Genomic DNA, 18,988 nt, shown 5'->3' on the forward strand with positions numbered 1-18,988 from the left:
ATACAGCACTCTACTACACACACACGTTCATACAGCACTCTACTACATCTCTACAAATATAATCTGAAACTGTAAAGACTAGTCAGAGCTTTATCACATTCAAACATTGATGGGACACACATCAAAGGCAATGAGGGGTTCAGTGTCTTGCACAGGGACACTTCAACATGTGACTGCTGGTGGAATCGAACCCCCATCTCTCCCATTGGAGGACGACTGCTTTAACCACTCAGCCACTGCTGCCCCAAAGAATAACAGAACTGTACAAAAATGTATGGAACTCAATACAATGTTCTAATATAGTCAGAAATGTGTGTGTGTGTTGGTAAAAGAGCGAGAGAATACCTCGTAGAGACAGGCTTGATGAAAAGGCTGACCACAGCGGGGGTCATTACACACTTGGTCCGGGACAGACGTCTCAAGACGATACGAGTAACAGATGCCACACTCCGCGCTGAAACTCTACACACACACACACACACACAGTTATACATCAGCAGGTTCTGTTCCACCATCATTCATGTGTATATATCATAATGTTGTAAATCTCTGGGACAGTACGCACGACAACGTATTTTGTGAAAACTGGTACACAAAAAATTTTTTTCACCCAAATCCCGGTCAGGGGGCCTTTCAGCATGGAGTTTTCATGTTCTCTCTGTGTTGCATGGGTTTTCTCCCACAGACCAAAAACATGCAGGATGATTGGTAACTCTAAATTGTTCCTAGGTGTGAGTGAGAGAGTGAATGGTTGTTTGCCTCGTTTATCTCTGTGTCCCTGTGAAGGACTGGAGACCTGTCCAGGGCGTCCCCCACCTCTCCCACAGTGACTGCTGGATATGGGCACCAGTGACCCATAAAGGAAAAAGTGATTAAAAATGGATGGATTTTTCTGTTTTTCCACATTTGATGGACTTGTTGATATTTTGGGCTCTTAATTAATGGATTATCACTCAAAGTTTTATTGTATTCTTTCAGATTTGTTAGCAAAAAAAGGCACATTTTTAATCACTTAAAAACATCTATAGCTTTCTTTTTCATGTTCACAGCTGAACTCTGGCTAGCAGCCACCAATAACCAGTTCAATAAAACCTACAGGTTTTAGTCTTACTGCTGAAAGTTATAACATGTTTGTAACTCAAAAAACAAAAGTTTAGACTGGTGGTCCTCGAGGGCCCCTACCCTGCATGTTTAAGATGTTTTTCTACTTTAACACACCTGGTTTGAATAAATGAATGATAACTTGGCAACCTGCAGGGAAAGCTGTAAAACGTGCAGGACAGTGGCCCTCGAGGACCAGGACTGAAGACCACCGGTTGACACCAAACCTTCTTGCTGTACTGAGCAGGTGATTGTGACTGCGTCCACACAGAAAAGACATTTGGAGTTTTTTTAATGGGTTTTGAGATCGTCTTGAAACATCACTCGTGTGTTTTCATACAGTTAACCAAAAAGTAAACATTTGAATATGTCATAGTTCCTCCGCTAATCTAACCTACGATCCAAAAGCGCTGTCTTCTTCTTCTTGGGTTTGTGTTTTGTACATAATGTGTAAGTTTTATGCGAATTGTTTACACCTTGTTTTTTGTTTTGGGACAGCTTCAGTGTCGCACAGCCCCGGCGTAGTTACAGCATTTCACGTGTTTCAGTGTGGATGAAGACGTTGCTACAAACGATGCAGTGTTTACAATGATGATTTTAGAGATCATTTTTGAAAAACTGCATTTCTGTGTGGACAAGGCATCTGTGACCATTGAATGTTAAACTGGTTTCCAGCAGTCTGAACACTTTAACACACACTGTCTCTGCTTCTTTGCATTTTATAGTAATGACAAGCTTTTTTTTTTTTTTTTTTATATATTTTGCCTGTAGCCATCCATTAAGAGAGGATAACAGGTAAAAAAAAAAAAAAAAAAAATCAACATCTGGCCAACCCAACTTTTCTGCACTCTGCTGAATGTTAATGAAGCCGAGGCATTAATCACTGCGGCGACAGCAGATAAACAAAACAGCCTTTCAACCCATCTGCAGTGAAGGTAGCAGAGAAAAATGAGTGTTTTAAAAAAAAAAAGATAAATGGTTCTGAGTGATTAAAGCGGTTCGATAAAAAAACTGAATTCTGCTATCTTTGTTATTCTAATGATTTTTTTGGTAAACAACCCAATTAAAAGAGCACCTCTTAGAAAAAACCCCCACACACACAGAGAGAGAAATATGGAAATGGACAGAGAAATAGGCAGCGGTGTATATCCGCCCCCTTCTAAGTTCAAACGTATACAGAGGATGTAAACACCAGTGTGACTCCTTGAGCTATCCGTGATGAGAGTGGATGTGTTTGAAATGGAAAAGGTGAAACTGGGTGACATACAGATTTTTCGTGGGTGGCCGATGACGGGAATTCGATCTCCAAAACATCTCGAAGGTTGTGCAAGACGCTGGTGTCCGGGTTCCTGCCAGCAGACCACAGACAGCTCCTTCACACACTAATTAACCACATGCAAATGAGCCTGCAAAGACACTGGGGGATGATCAGGACTCTCACCATGGCTACAGCCACACAACAAGAAAATAAAACGCACAGAAAGTTGTTTTCTGAACAGTGTCATGCAGCGATGCAAATGTTAAAATCCTGTGGTGAAAAGCAAATCAGAATGAGCAATCATGAGTTTGTCACATTGGTAAAAAATACAAAAAAAACAATCAGATTTTTTTTCCCCTGAGCAGTTGGTTTTTAATTTTAACAATATTCTGCTGGATTTACAGACAATCACAAATACCATACCATTTATTTATAAAGCACTTAAAACAGCAGCAAGGCCAACCAAAGTGATGCACAGCAAAAACAAACAAGCAACAAACAGCATAAAATACATAGATCCACAGAGGTAAAGATAAGAACTAAATGACTAAAATTGTAAAATACTGACGAGTTAAAATCATCTCACACAGTCAAAAGCCAGGGAATAAAAGAGTATTTTTAAACGAGACTTTTAAAAACGATGAGAGAGGGAGCCTGTCTTCAGTGGTAACTCATTTCACAGTGTTGAACCTGCAGCAGAGAAAGTCCTGTCACCTCTGAGATTAGAATGAGTGCCGGGAACTAATAGAAGCATGTGGTCTGCTGACGTCAAAGAGCGCTGTGGGACATATGGCTGCAGCAGATCAGTGAGATAGGAGGGGGCAGAACTGTTCAGAGATTAAAAAACATACAGAAAGATTTTAAAACAAATTCATAAGTGAACAGGGATCCAGTGAAGGGAGGCCAGGACTGGAGTAATGTGCTCTCTTTTGCCTGTACCAGTTAAAAATTGGGCTGCAGCATTTTGAACCAGTTGCAAACGTGCAATAGAGGTCTGACTGATTCCAAAAAGAAGTGCATTGCAGCAATCAAGCCTGGATGTCATGAAAGCATATATTACTGTCTCAAGTTAGTTTTAGACAGTATGGGCTTCAATTTAGACAGTTGCCTCAACTGAACCCCCGCCCCCACCACCACCAACAACAGGATTTAACGATCATGTTTACATGACTGTTTAGTTTCATGGAAGGGGTCCATTTTCACTCCCAGATTAGTGACAACTTGTTTCTCTAACGGGGCAAGAAAGGCAATGTTGATACAGTGTTTCCTGATTGTGTCATTAAGTGGAAACAACATGACTTCTGTCTTCTTCTCCTTAAAGTTTAAGAAATTTAAAGCCATTCAATCCCTGAGGTGTGCTTCAGAGGGAAGAAAGTTTGACAGTCAGCATAAAAATGAAAAGGGATGCTGTGTTTATGAAAAATAGCACCTAGTGGTAGCAGGTATAAAGAAAAGAGAAGAGGTCTGAGAACGGAGCCCTGTGGTACCCCCCCCCCCCCCCACACCCACCACCGAAGAGCTGCCAATGTTGAAATAAAATCCTTGATCTAAAAAAAGTTAAATCTGGTCCTCTGGACATTCAAAAAAAAATAAACAAAGCAAATCAACAATTGATTGTCGTTGATTTGCTTTGTTTTGTTTTTTTTGAATGTCCAGAGGACCAGATTTAACTTTTTTTAGATTTTTCTACCTGGATTATTGAGCATGCATCAGGAAAATCCTTGATGTTGACACAAAAGGTTCTATCGGAGAGGTAGGCACTAAACCATTTGAGAGCCGACCCTGTAATGCCCACTCACTGCTCCAGTCTAGAAAACATATCAACCAACATACAAAAAAAATAATAATAATTGAGGGCTTACACAACAAACTGGTTCCAGTGCTTGATAAGGGACATTGCTTCAGCAGGTTTTATTAAACGTCTCACTTAAACCTTTGCAACTGTGGAAGATGAACTGATGAATTAAAACAGCGAGTAAATACGCACATTTTCAGTTGCAGCTTCACTGATTTCTTAGTGTTTTGAGGGACCAGAAAGACATGCAGACACATTTTGCACAGTCAAGTTTTTAAAAACCACAACCTGTTTTTGTGTGCACAACTTGTGGAACTACATTCCTGGCCATGCACACTATTTTATTGTCTACCCCGCCTATATTGTACCAGCCTTGGCTACTTAGTACACATTTGCAGCCAGTCTGTTTACACTGGGAACACTGCACCATTTGGCATCATGGTGTGCACCACATTGTGTACCACATGGACCACAGAAAGATAAGGAGAGTTGTTCCAGGAGCTTCAAAAGAAAATTATTGATATGTTAAATGTAAAGGCCATTTCCAAGCCATTTGATGTTTTAGTGATTACAGCTTTACAGACTGAGGGGTTTAAGGCCCAAAAGACTGTAGATTACCTCTGGACGTGGCTACACGAGTAAAACTAATGACAAAGTAGAATGACGGATGGTAACCAAAAAACCTAGAACAACTTCCAAAGACATTAGAGCTTCAAGGTATATCAGGTTCAGATTTATCATCGGTCGCAGTTTGAGATGAAATGGATTCAATGGAAGATGACAGAAGGGAACAGACGTCTCATAGAATTAAAAATCCAATTGATTGCAGGGATTGCCTCAAAAGGTTGTGCAACAACATATTAAGTTGGAGTGCAGCCATGTGAGCTGCAGCTGGAGGGGGTTAAATGCCTTGCTCAAGGGCCAACAGTGGGGCAGATGTGGGTGCTTCGCCTTTAACACCTAAATTGTAATGTTACAATCCAGGGATTCCAACTCCCAATCCCAATCTCTGCACCATCTCCCCCTTTCTCTTGACAATATTTACCATTTCAACTTTCCATTTAATGGATTACTAATTGCTTAAAGGCCAACACGCATTTTTCTTATATTTTAGCTGAAACTGAAAGGAAAACAGATCGGTAACATTAGTAGCTGCATAAAATAATCACCAAGAACCAATGAGAGGAACTAATACAGTACAATACATTTTTACGATGAAACAAACTAAATTTAGGTACAGAAGATAAAAAATAAAAAAATGTACTCACCATATGTGCATGTTGGCATTCAGTTTGTTCCTCAGCGGTGTCACCACTGCAACAGAACAAAAAACATGCTGGATGTAAGGTTGTGTGTTGTCAACCGGTGCTGGGCCTTCAGATGGACTTTATGTTGTTGCAAACTTCAAGGACATGATAACACCATCGTTTATTATCTCAGCTGACACCAAGCTTCACAGTTTTGATGTTTGCTACAAAGAACATGCTCTCTCCGTTTTCATAACAGAACAATGACTAACCTGTTTAAATAAAGGTTGAATGAATGAATCTGAACACAACTGGGAAAAAGTCCACTCTCTTCTGTCCCAGCATCATCCAACAGCCTCACAAAAAACAATGTGCTCAATCGCTATGGTGCATTTAAGGGCAACTTGTAGTTTCAATCATTCAGACTGACAGTAACCCACATTAACTTGTATCTGTAAAATTTCAACATATAATAAAACTTTAGTATTGAAATTTTCATGTGAATCTAAATGGGATATTCATCATTTTTTAGAGCAACAATTTCAGAGTGGATTGGTTACTGTAGACATCACAAAACTTCACAGGGTCAAAAGAAAAAAATGTATAGAAGAAATAAAAAAATCCAGTCTTGGTAATGATTTGTCCATAGCAGAAAAAAACTCAGGCAGCTTCAACAATACACTGTATTCATTTTCAGCAGTCTGAAAACAAAATTAAAAAGTCTAGTAGAAAAATGAATCATGTACGAGTAGTGCTGGCAACGGTCCAATTTAAAATATCTTCATTTTTTGTCGGTTCCACTGCTGGAGTTGGTCTTCCTGTTTGGAAACATCACCTCAAATGGAGTGATGCTAACAAGCTAGCCACTTCAGCTTTGAACACCAACAGGTAATGCGGTCACAGGATGGCCTGCTGGGGATTCCTGAAGGCCTATGGCTGCGTGTTGTGGTCCCACCCACTCTACATCAGCATCGTGATTGGTCAGATTTCCTGTCAGTTACTGATCAAACTCGTTATGGAACTAAAACCTTCTCGAGACTTACAAGTCCTAACCAATGTGAGCTCCTTCAAACGTTTCTGTCTGAAGAAAGGTTTAAAGTATCTGAATGGATAACTATATGTTCATGATTTACTGAAAATAAGAAAAAATAGCTAAATATAACTGCAATAATATATTTTATATAAAATAAATAAAATAGAATGTAACATTAGCGCTGAATTGTCTGAAGGCCCTGTGGGCTCCTCATGTGAAACCTCTGCAGGTGGTTCAGTATTGTTTATAGGCTTTCAGAAAATCAACCAGTCTGAAGAGCGGCACTCTGCGTGTCTTCCAGCGCTGTGTTTTGTTTGAAGCAGGACTTACACCACCATCACAGCTGAAGCGTGGCTGGTTGATGTTCCACCAGAACACTCATCTCTGTACGTCATGTTCAAATGTTGTTCCTACATACAAAAAGCAATATGTCTGTGAAACCTTCTGATATGAAGGTGACCGCCTGCTTCTTGTCTCAGTGGATCAACTGTGCATGCGTTTATTATCTTTTGCGTTGCATTGCTAGGCAACAGATGAGGAGTTGTGTGACCTCGGGTTCACAGAAACGATGGTCGACAATTGACAGGAACTCAAATAGAAATGTGAGGCTTGGAGCTCTGCGGCCGGGTGCAGAGTCACAGCAGTGAGGATGGAAAGGGTTTCCGACACAACAAATAACTGTTAGCACAAAACAACAAACACATAGTTGTTACAACACAACTGTCAGCATCACCTGTTCAAAGACAACCGTGAACACACAACACTAGGGTCTTCCATCCATCCATGACCTGCTTGTTCCAAAGTCGGGTCTCGGGGGCAGCATCTTGAGCAGGGAGGTCCAGACATCTCTTTCCACAGCCACCTCTTCCAGCTCTTCTGGGAGGACTCCAAGGTGTTTCCAGGCCAAATCTCTCCAGTGTGTCCGGGGTCTCCTCCCAGTCAGACATGCCCAAAGCACCTCACTGGGAGGCGCCCAGAGAGCACCTCTCAATGACACTAGGGTCTTTTGACATTTATTTTTTCAACTTCAGTGTTTCCCTTAAACATTCTTATTTTTCTAAATACCACATTTTATTCTGCAACTACATATTTTCACGTACAATGTCATATAGAGCAGGGGTGATAGCTCCACTGATCACGATTGGCTGGGTTAGATCTCAATTTGGTTTCTAGTCGAATGTGAGATTCAGAGAAAATAATTTTTAAAAACTCTACAGCATTATTTTATGGCTGCATTCTGTAAGCCTACCCAACTAGATGCACTTAAACTGTCCTCAACAGCAGCAAAGAAAGGAAAATGGGTGTTTCCATCAGCTACCTGTCGAACTGGGGGTGGCATTCCTGTCGTTGCCTAGCAACAGAGGGTACCTGTGTAGGCACCTGTGTGAGAGCAGTGAGTGACAGTTGATGAGTAGCTCATCGGTCTTTAAAAACAACTGACACACAAGCTAAGAAGCGAACAAAGAAGTACTTTCACCCGTATGTCAGCTTAAAAAAGAAGAAGTTTTTCTTGAATGGGAAGTCTTATTTAAGCATTATGACCATTGTTTACATCTGCCACATCGTGGTGAAACCAAGATGGCAAAACACACATGCCTACATCTGACAGCTGTTTAGTTAACAGCAAACCCAACAGGATCTGTGTCACCAATTATGTTTTAATACCTTTACAATAACTTAATGTACGTCATAAAGTTAATTTCAAACATCATGTAAAACAGATGTTATATAAGGAAAATATATTAATGATGATAAAAACTAGACTTGAAGTCAGTTAATAATCAACGACTTCCAATAATTCCAAGCTGGCTGAATAATTGTGACTTAAATTTGTAGATGAATGTGAAGCTAACTTTTTAACATGTGAATAGTTTTATTGTGTTGCTGTGCTGTGTGGAAACACTCTGAACTGTTGTCTGAGGATGTTCCCACCGTGTTCAGCTCCAAGCAGGCAGCACTCCGGCAGCATCTTGGGGTGTCTGGGGTCCACGTCCACCCTGATGGACACGTTGTCTCCTGCACACGTGTAAACACATGCACATGTTACAGTTTTACAAGACCTCTTTAGTGTCTGAAGTTCAGTTGTGTAATCCACATTAACTCAAGATTAAAATTAACTTTGAGCTGTCCACAGGTTTAAGAAAAGTCATTATTATTAAAATAATACACCTTAGCATTAGTGATAGCATTTTCAGGCTTAAAAATATATCTCTGAGTGTTTCCAGAGTAAAATGTCAAAACTTATAACCAATGGATTATTTAATTCTCTGCAGTTTTCCCTTCACACATGTGGGGCAGAGGTGCCCAGGGAGCTACTAGGGCAGGCATGGGCAAACCCCGGCCAGCGAGCCATATACATATAGTATGCATATAGTTGGGCATTTTAATTGGCCCGCCGAAATTGTCCAAAATTTGAAAAATAAATAATTTTTTTTTTCCAAACTTTGAACAATTTCGGCCAAATAATATATATATATATATATTTTTTCCACTTTATTTTTCAGGGGTGCTGAGGTAAAATTTAGGGGTGCTTAAGCACCCCTAAAAAGAGGTTAAAATCGCCACTGGTTCAAATTATATTTAAAAAACTGAATTTAATAGGGAAAAAAACCTGGTGTTGTTTTACCTGTAGTTCCAGCATTTCCCCAGTAGAGGCGCACTACAGACACTGGCGTGTATTATGGTCCGGCACTTCACTCCAGTTTTAGAACTCAATGTGGCCCATGAGTCCGAAAGTTTGCCCACCCCTGTACTAGGGGGTTAAGGGCCTTGCTCAAAGGCCCAAAGTGGGACAAATGAGGGTGGAGGGAGGTGTGGGTGCTTCACCTTTCCCACCCACATATTTGTTGTCCATTTGGGAATTTGAACCAGCGACCTTCCTCTCCTTTCATAATAATAAGAATCACATTATAGTTAGGGCAGCCGACTTGGGACCAGAAAGTTGCGGATTGATTCCCTGCCATTCCCACATCATGGTGTATTTGAGCAAGACACCCAATCCCTAATTGCTCCCCGAGCGCTCAATAGCTGCCCACTGCTCCACCTGGGTGTATCCCAGGTGCGATGGGTTAAATGCAGAGAACTAATGTCGTCACTGTGTTATACATACAATGATGACAACACACAGCACATGTTATTTTATCTCTGCAATACCTTATTCCTGAATAATAATAAAAACTGTTTATTCTTTATTGTCTACTCTTTATTTATTGTTTATTCTTTAATTTTTTTCAAAGGCAGCAAATAGAAATTCAGATTTTTATTTGCCTCTGAATGCAGCACTGACGCACCTCAAAATAAAAACTGAAAGAAGTTGAATGGAGCTCCGGTGAAGCTCGGGGTTTGTGGACTGATCTGAGTGTGATCAGACGTCAGCGTTACATTCGGTTCATTTCTTACGGGTTGTACAAAACTCACTGAACAACGTGAACATGTAGAAATAGTTCTCTTTAAGTCTCTTCACTCGGTACAACACATGAAGGACGGGACATGACCTGGCCTTAGAAGCCTCTTTGACTCATGCTAACGGCGCTCTCCACTCATGTCATAGGACACTCGTCCCAGGACTCCAGCTGCCTAAGAACTGTACTGTACAAACACTGTAGAGGTATCAATCAGTGTGCCTTTAGTCATATTTAAGCTTAAAGAAAGTTGAATAAATTGCATCAAATTCCCCTGAGAGCACCACACAACACTGTTCCTACAGTACCTGTAAGTGATGGAAGGGGCATTATACGTCCCTTTTCCAAGTTGAATACGCTGCCAGAGAAGTGTGATCAGTGGACTCGAGCAATGGTCCGAGATAAATTTGGCCAGGACAAAGTGAAACCGTGGACTTATGTCTGCTCCAAACATTTCAGCACAGGGCCACCGTGATCCAGTCTCTAAACAGGTCCAGTAAACTTGATCATTTTCTCTTTGGACTGGTAGCTTTACTTCCGTAGCATCCATTCTACTCCAGCCTTGCGCTCAATTAGGTTATGTTTACATCAGCTGCACAGCAGGGCTCAGTGAAGAAGCTATGGAAATGAAGAGTGTTGACAGATGGATATATAGTGCGGCCATCACTTGGAGTCATTACGTCATTTGCCTGAAGGTGTGACTAGAGATAGCCACACTTCACGTGTTGCACCGTGTTCCTCTTCTTCAGGGAACAATAATTATATGTATCATGATACACTGAAGTTTGACCGGATTGATGAGCTAACAGCAAGTCTGAGTTACCAAATAACTTTGAAAAAGGAGTGAAGGAAGCCATCTTTGTGAAGAGGAACCATCCATCATTAAACAGGGGCGGAGCCTCCATGTCCAACTGTCCCCCTCTTACAATGCTGTTATTGCTAGTATCACTCAGCCCCCTGTGAATAGCAAACAGCCATCAGGACACTAACAATCAGTTGTTATGTTGATGGTCCTCCTTTATCATGTGAACAACTAGTTCTGGATGTTAACAACAAACTGGTTGAAGGTGCCATTTATTTATACGACTGAGTTTGTTGCAGCTCCTCAGACTGAAGAAGTCTTTTGGAAATGGACAAAATGTTTCAAGAAGAAGAATCTGTCCAGACGACCTGACTCAACCTTGTTAGACCAAAGTTATTGTTGCTATAAAACAGCTCTGATCGCAATGATTTATAGAAGTTAATGCAAATGATGTTTTTGTTTAGGACAGTGTTTTTTTAACAAGTAAAATATTGTTTGAAAAGATAAATCAATTAAATTTGGTTAGTGGAGCATTATAGTACTAAAGCTACGCCTGAACTGCTTGTCCCGTTATTCCCGTCTGGAAGTAGTGGAACTGTCGGCTGCATTGGGGGAGGGGGTGTAGGCAGGGCACTTGGTTCTGTTGACAGGGTGGGGTGCCCTCCTTTGATAAAAGCAAGGGAGAGGCTGGACTTTTCATAGAACGCCTATTCAAAATGTCCAGGCTGTAACTTCAACTGGGCCGACTGCCTCTTATGTTATTTGTAAATCAGTAATGTGCTGATTAGGCCTAAAACAGAAATGTGTTATTAAAAAAGCATCATGTGAAATGAATGTTGGTAAGAGGTTTTGGTTTTACTGATGGCAATCTGCCTCATGGTGTCGGAGCGGCTGGGCTTTTCTGGCTCCAGAACCCAGGTCTTCCTGTCGATTTCATCCAGGACGTCCCAGAACTCAGCGAGGGACTCCAGAACCAGCAGGAACTGACTGTGGAGCTGATCCAGAGTGCTCTAAGAAAACAGAAGTGCAGCAGTCAAACAGATATAAACATCAAGTCTTATCTTTTGTGCAGAACAAAAACAAATCAGGTGAACAAATGAAGCTTTCCTACAGTTTAGACCTAAAAACAGAAGCTGGACATGTTTGGGATGAACTCATTTGGTTTATTTCTGCAGGTTAGATGCTTATGTGGTCATCTTTGTTTAGTATCAGCAGAAGAAGAATCAAGTACTGAAGCTCAGTTTGGTCCAAAACAGAACAAAAAGACAGGTCAGATTACAACTATCACAATATGAATATTTCAGATTTTGCAACATAACCTTCACTGAGCTGGAACACCACCAGACTGCTTCATCTGCCAGAGTCATCACAAGAAGGAAGAAATGAAACTAAAGTCCAGTCACCACAGAAACCCAAGAAATATTCATAAATTAAAGGATCACCAGATTATTCACTGCTGTTTTATCAGGATTATCTTTAGCAAGAACAATTAAATCTGTGCAAAAACAAATTAAAAAAGTTTGAGCTGAGGCAGAAATACTTTTTATTTGTGAAAGACAGTATTTTATCACAGTATTGGGGTCTTAGAATGGGAGTGGAGCAGAGGATAGAGGTGGGTCTGTATTCAGAAGATTGCTGGTTCAACTCCCCAGATATTCAGCATTAAAATGTGGGTGGGATAGATGAAATGATGATATCATGATATCATCAGCTCGCTGCAGAACAAACACCCCGAGGCTCTGTACGTGGTAGCCGGAGACTTTAACCACGTGAATCTAAAGGACTGTCTCCCAAGCTTTAATCAACATGTGACGATTCCGACACGTGGAGACCGCACGCTGGACCGTGTTTACACGAACGTAAAAGATGCATACAAAGCCGAACCCCGCCCCCACCTAGGACTGTCAGACCACATCTCAATCTTCCTGGCTCCTGCTTACATGCCCCCGCTGAGACGCTCCAGACCGGTACAAAAGGAAGTTAAATGCTGGATCCAGGACAGTGGCCCCATACTGAGAGATTGTTTTAATCGAACAGACTGGCAGGTTTTCAGAGAAGCTGCTGAAAATGGAGGTTCGCTTGATCTTGACCAATACACATCCTCAGTACTGGGTTACATTAGTACATGTACTGACACAGTCTCCACTATCAGAAATGTTAAAAGCTACCCAAACAGAAAACCTTGGCTGAATGCAGAGGTGTGCACCCTGCTGGAAGTCAGGAACACTGCCTTCAGGTCTGGAAACTCAGAGGAGCTGAGTAGGACAAGAAAAGAGCTGGTTGCTGGTATTAAGAGGGCCAAGGGCACATATGCAAAGAGGATCGAGGGTCAATTCATCTCACAAGACCCTCAGAGCATGTGGAGGGGCATTAAGTGCATAACAGATTATAAAGGAAGGAGTGAACAATGCCCCAAAGACCCATCTCTGCCTGATGCCCTCAACAAGTTCTATGCACGCTTTGAAGACCCGAACAGACCACCCAGCACCAGACTCACCTCGCCACCGGATGAAGAGCATCTCAGCGTGACCTCAGCAGAAGTAAGGAGTACCTTCAGGAGGATTAATCAGCACAAAGCAACTGGCCCAGACAACATCCCCGGAAAAGTATTGAAGGAATGTGCTGATCAGCTCTGTGAGGTGCTGGCAGACATCTTTAACACCTCACTTACCCTGGAGACAGTTCCCACCTGCCTGAAGACTGCCACCATCATCCCAGTCCCAAAAAGCTCTACAGTGACTGGTCTGAATGACTATCGGCCAGTGGCCCTCACCCCGATAGTCGCTAAATGCTTCGAAAAACTGGTCATGACTCACATCAAAACAACCATCAACATCAACGAGGACCCTCATCAGTATGCATACCGTGAGAACCGATCAACAGAGGATGCAATCTCCTCTGTGGTCCACACTGCGCTCAACCACCTGGAGCAGAAAAACTCTTACGTCCGTATGCTCTTTGTGGACTTCACATCCGCCTTCAACACCATGATCCCCCAAACCCTGATGGACAAACTATCCACACTAGGACTAAGCCCCTCCATCTGCAACTGGGTACTAGACTTTTTAACAAACAGACCACAGTTAGTGAGGATCCACAACCTCTCCTCCTCCACCATAACCCTCAGCACTGGCTCTCCTCAGGGATGTGTGTTGAGCCCCCTCCTGTTTACTCTGCTCACATATGATTGTGCAGCTACCCATCCAGGCTGTCACATTGTAAAGTTTGCAGATGACACAGCGGTGGTGGGATGCATCACAAACAATGATGAGTCCAGCTACAGGCAAGAGGTGGAACACCTGGAGAGCTGGTGCAGAGAGAATAACCTTCACATCAATGTGAAGAAGACAAAGGAGATGATTGTGGACTTCAGAAGGAACAAAAACACCTACACCCCCCTGAACATAAGAGGATCTGCGGTGGAAGTGGTCTCCAGCTACAAGTACTTGGGTGTACACATGAATGACAACCTCAGCTGGAGCAACACCACCACCAGCCTGATCAAGAAAGCTCATCAGAGACTCTACTTCCTCAGACGGCTGAGACGAGCTGGTCTGGGAAGCTCAGTCCTCACCTCCTTCTACAGGTGTGCAGTGGAGAGCATCCTGTGCTCCAGCATCAACGTGTGGCATGGAGGCTGCACAGCTGCAGAAAGAAAAGCTTTGCAGAGAGTGGTGAAGGCTGCACAGAAATCTGTCGGAATCAGCCTCCCCACCATCACAGACATCTACACCTCCAGATGCAGGAAGAGGGCCACCTGCATCATGAAGGACCCCACTCACCCAGCACACAAACTTTTTGCCCCACTCCCCTCAGGAAGGAGGTTGAGGAGCATTAAGTGTAGAACCACTAGACTGAGGAACAGCTTCTACCCTGAGGCTGTTAGACTCATGAATCTCTAACTAGAATAATCACTGTGAAAAACCATATCATGTTGCTGCTGATCTGTTTCATGTTGCTGCTGATCTGTTTCAATGTTGATGTGTTCATGCGTGCACATCTGCTCACAGACTCATGTTCATGTTTGTGCTGATGTTCAATGTTTTATGTTATGAGTGCTTAGTGTATATTTAGTTAATGTTTTTCTTAGTTCATATCTTAGATGTTATTACTGTTTTTCTTAGACATTTTATTGTTGGATGTAACTGGGACCCCGTGTACATAATTTCGCTCCACCACATGTACCACATGAGGTGCGAATGAAAATAAAGAAACTCTGACTCTGAAACACCTTCACCTGTCTCCACCCTTATTTGCCCAATTCTGGGCCCTTGAGCAAGACCCTTACCCCCCCCCCCCCCCCCCCATCTGCTCCCCTGGGTGCTCCAGATAGCAGCTCTGCTCCACGCAGAGGGCTGTGGTTAAGTCAGGATATCCGGCGTAAAAACAATCGGCAAGTCTCCGTACAAGTTAGTTTGCTGTGGTGACCCCTGAAGAAGGGTGCAGACGAAAGAAGAAGAAACAAGTGAGTCTTAGTGTTTTAACCTCAATAATATGTGTTCTTAAAGTGATTGTTCTGCTTGGGATGTCAAAGTTTGTAATTTTAAAAAAGTGTGGTTTACTAATGTTATAGAGATGTGATGTGCTTTAAGTTTAATGTTTTAATTTTTATTAACTCTTTAATCTTCAAACTGTTGGTGTTTGTTTTCAGTCTCCTGTTCTTCAATGTCATTCCAACAGCAGGATGTCTCTCGTCCGTCTTCTCTGACATGTGGGCACACAGTTTTGCACGATTTCAACCAAACAAATCCTCAAATGTACATGCTGGACGTACCCCTCAGATAAACCCACCTGGACCGTTATTACTCAACGTTTGCACCACATGGCAAACTTTATCTCCAAGAAAGAGAAAAACTATTCTCTGGTTGTCGTTACTTTGATCCTGGTCACGTGCTGGTTGACCAGTATGGAGTGGACTCTTTCTCTACACCACCTAATGGTCATGAAAACGCAGTTTGTTTCACAGTGACGTATGGCATCGGCATATGGCAACAAATGAAAAAAAAAGAAAAGACAAACGCACTGGTACAAGTCACATACGTTAGGTATAATGTTGAATAAGTTATCAGGACACTGGTATACGATGGCCAGTCAATAATTCTTCTACAAGCACAAAAGTTTCAGCATACGTCAATGAGTTGCTCATGAGTTAGGCATAAGTTACCGAATGGGACAAGTAACTTATGCATAAGTACACACAAATTACATGTGTTACATGTGTTGACATGTGCCAGAGACCATCTGAGTAATTGTGTAGTGAACGCACAACTTATTTCTTTTAAAGGCGAAGATATCATACAATGTGTAGAGCTTAGAGTCTGTGTTGTGAATGACTCTGCTACTACCACATGAAACTTTAGCTCAATATTTGTCAAACTGACAGAGCAAAAGCCATATGTTGATTAGCTGTGGCAGCATTTTACAAAAGTGAATCAGTGGTAGATGTTCCTACACTCACCTATGGTCACAAGCTCTGGGGAGAGACTGAAAGAATGAGATCTTAGATACAGGCAGTTGAAATGAGTTTCCTCTGCAGGGTAGCTGGACTCTCCCTTAAAAAATCGGGTGAGAAGTTCAGTTATAAGGAGAGATTTGGAGTAGAACCACTGCTCCTCCACATCGAGAGGAGCCAGTTGAGGTGGTTCAGGCATCTGGTAAAGATGCGTCCTGGGCGCCTTCCTAGGGAGGTGCCCAGGAAGCATATATCATTACATTATGCAATATATACAAAGGTTTGTCATTCAAAAACTATTTTACTTTATACATTAATGCAAATTATTTTGCTATTTTTATTCTCAAGTAATTTACATGAGATTTCCATGTTAGCATGTCATCCATAACAACACCCAAATATTTTATTTCATTAACTCTATGAATTTCAATACTGTCAGTTCTAAATGGGACTTTGATAATTTTCTTTCTATTACTAAATATCATGTAGTTTTTTCCAACTTTAATGATAACTTATTAAGTTGGAACAAAGTTTGTATTTTTACGAATTCTGCCTGTATCATCTCTAACATCCGTTCAATATCTTCACCCGAACAAATAAACATGGTGTCATCTGCAAATAAAACACACGTCAAAAGCCCTGATGCATCAACCAGCCTTAAAGTCCTCCCAGAAGAGCTGGGAGGTGGCTGTGGAAAGAAATGTCTGGGCCTCCCTGCTAAAGCTGCTGCCCCCGAGACTCGACTTTGGAACAAGCGGAAGATGATGGATGGACGTTTCATTAAAATCAAACCAGTGGTCCATAATCTACTTGCAAACAAACAGGGATAACTTCAAATAATTATTGGCAATATTTTGTGCAATCTGTTGTCACCCAGAATGTGTCATCAGTCTCAGCTGCTCCCACAACAAATTAGGTCAATATCTGTAAAATCAACTGTTGAAGGCATTTTGAGTTGTTTGTTAATCAGTTGGCTGTGGCAGCCATCTTGAATTGGGTAAACTAAAAAAAAAATCAGCTGTAGTTGTACATCCAGTGATTTATTTCTACAAGCTTCCTGAAAATCTGCCCAGTGCTGCATGGCATATTTTGCTAACAGACCCAGACAAAAGGTGGGGAATAAAAACACGTCTACTACAGCAGCAGTGTGGGGTGTACTTATAAAATTCAGTCAACTAATAATGAATAAACACTGAAGATGATCGTCAGATCCAAAAAGACTTCTGTAGAAAAACTGTGAAATCTAAGAAGCGACAACAAACGTCGAGATGGTTAAAAAGATTAGCAACTTCAGCTGAAAAACACACAGAAGAGAGAAAGAGAGGCTGATGGAGGTGTGGGAGGGATGGAATGAGAGGGAAAAATTAAGGAGGAAAAAAATTAACCAAAAATTACGGGTCATTGTGCCAGCACAGTGCACACAATTAAGCATCGTCCAGGTGCTGAGAGCCTCAGCAATTACAGCCCAATTAATGCCACTGGTATGATTACAGTTAACTACCCGAGGCCCGACTCGCAAGAAGAAAAATAAAACCCAAGAAGAGCTGCTACTTTCATTTATGCTCACTGAAAGAAGTCGGGGAATAAAAAGAATTGCTGCCAACTCAATCAGTCCTTTTATCCACGTATGATTTCTGTCTGACCTCCAGGAAACTTCTCCATTTCTAACCTGCTGTTTTATTATTTTTTACTTTTTTCTCTTAGATCAGTTAAAAACCACATATTCTTTGCTGCTAAAATTGTCTTTAAACTTTCATCGTTACTTGGAAAATTAGAAAAATACAAGAAATCTGCCAAAATGCCGTGAGTGCTGAACGGCTGCTGAATTTAGCCGAAGAAGCTCAAATTTAATTAAGTTAAAGATATCAAAACAAAAGCTGAAACTGGCAAAACTGGAGTTGAAAGCTAAAACCATCAGTAGATAGTAGCTAAAACTATCAGAACTGTAGTTAAAAGCTGAAATCAGCAGAATACAATCTAAATGATAAAACCAGCAAAACTGCAGCTATGAGCTAAAAGTTAAAATTAACAAAGCAAAAACAGAAACTTTAAAAACAGTAGCTAAAAGCTAAGCTCACCGTAACAATAGCAAAAAGGATCCATCCATCCATTATCTTTTACCCGCTTCTTCCATTTTTAGGTCACGGGGGTCGCCAGTGTCCATGTCCAGCAGTCACTGTGCGAGGGGCGGGGGACACCTTGGACGGGTTGCAAGTCCATCACAGGGACACATAGAGACAAACGAGACAAACAACCATTCAATCTCTCACTCACACCTGGAGACAGTTTAGTTACCAATCAGCCTAACATGCATGTTTTTGGTCTGTGGGAGGAAACCGGAGTACCTGGAGAAAACCCACGCATGCACGGAGAGAACATGCAAACTCCACCCAGAAAGGCCCCTGGACCGGGGTTTGAACCGGGGACCTGCTCGCTGAGAGGCAGCAGCTCTACCAGTTGCGCCATCGTGCTGCCCATAGCAAATAAGTAGCTAAAAGTTAAAATAATCAAAACAGTATCTAAAATTTGAAACCAGCAAAAAGTATCCAAAGGCTAAACCTCCTGACAGCATCTAAAAAGCGAAAACTGGAAAAACAGTAGCTAAGATAAAAAAAAATTCAAATTTTTTTTAATGACTGTTCAAAAAGCACAAAGTACAGTGATCCCTCACCTGTGGCAGAGACCGCCACCATAGCTGAACATGCACAAAGTAGCAGCATTATATCCATCCGTTATATTTACCCACTTATTATTTTTGAATCGCGGGGGTCACTCGTGCACATGTCCAACTTTCACTTTGCGAGAGGTGGGAGACACCCTGGACAGGTCTCCAGTCCATCACAAGGGCACCATGGACAGGTCTCCAGTCCATCACAGGGACACCTGGACAGGTCTCCAG

At 41.8% G+C, this 18,988-nt stretch overlaps 1 protein-coding gene across 1 annotated transcript in view; it reads right to left on the reverse strand.

Moving 5' to 3' along the window:
* Positions 1-18,988, reverse strand: part of fancl (FA complementation group L) — a 50,257-nt gene that overhangs the window by 1,456 nt on the left and 29,813 nt on the right. The window contains exons 8-12 of the mRNA XM_037698264.1: positions 11,497-11,647; positions 8,367-8,450; positions 5,423-5,468; positions 2,369-2,450; positions 346-462 (exon numbers count right to left, since the gene is read on the reverse strand). Coding sequence (XP_037554192.1) covers positions 346-462; positions 2,369-2,450; positions 5,423-5,468; positions 8,367-8,450; positions 11,497-11,647 — 480 coding nt within the window. The remainder of the gene's footprint in view (positions 1-345; positions 463-2,368; positions 2,451-5,422; positions 5,469-8,366; positions 8,451-11,496; positions 11,648-18,988) is intronic.

The sequence above is a fragment of the Nematolebias whitei genome, chromosome 1, assembly GCF_014905685.2.
Source record: "Nematolebias whitei isolate Nwh7 chromosome 1, NemWhi1, whole genome shotgun sequence".
In the NCBI taxonomy this organism is placed as follows: domain Eukaryota; kingdom Metazoa; phylum Chordata; class Actinopteri; order Cyprinodontiformes; family Rivulidae; genus Nematolebias; species Nematolebias whitei.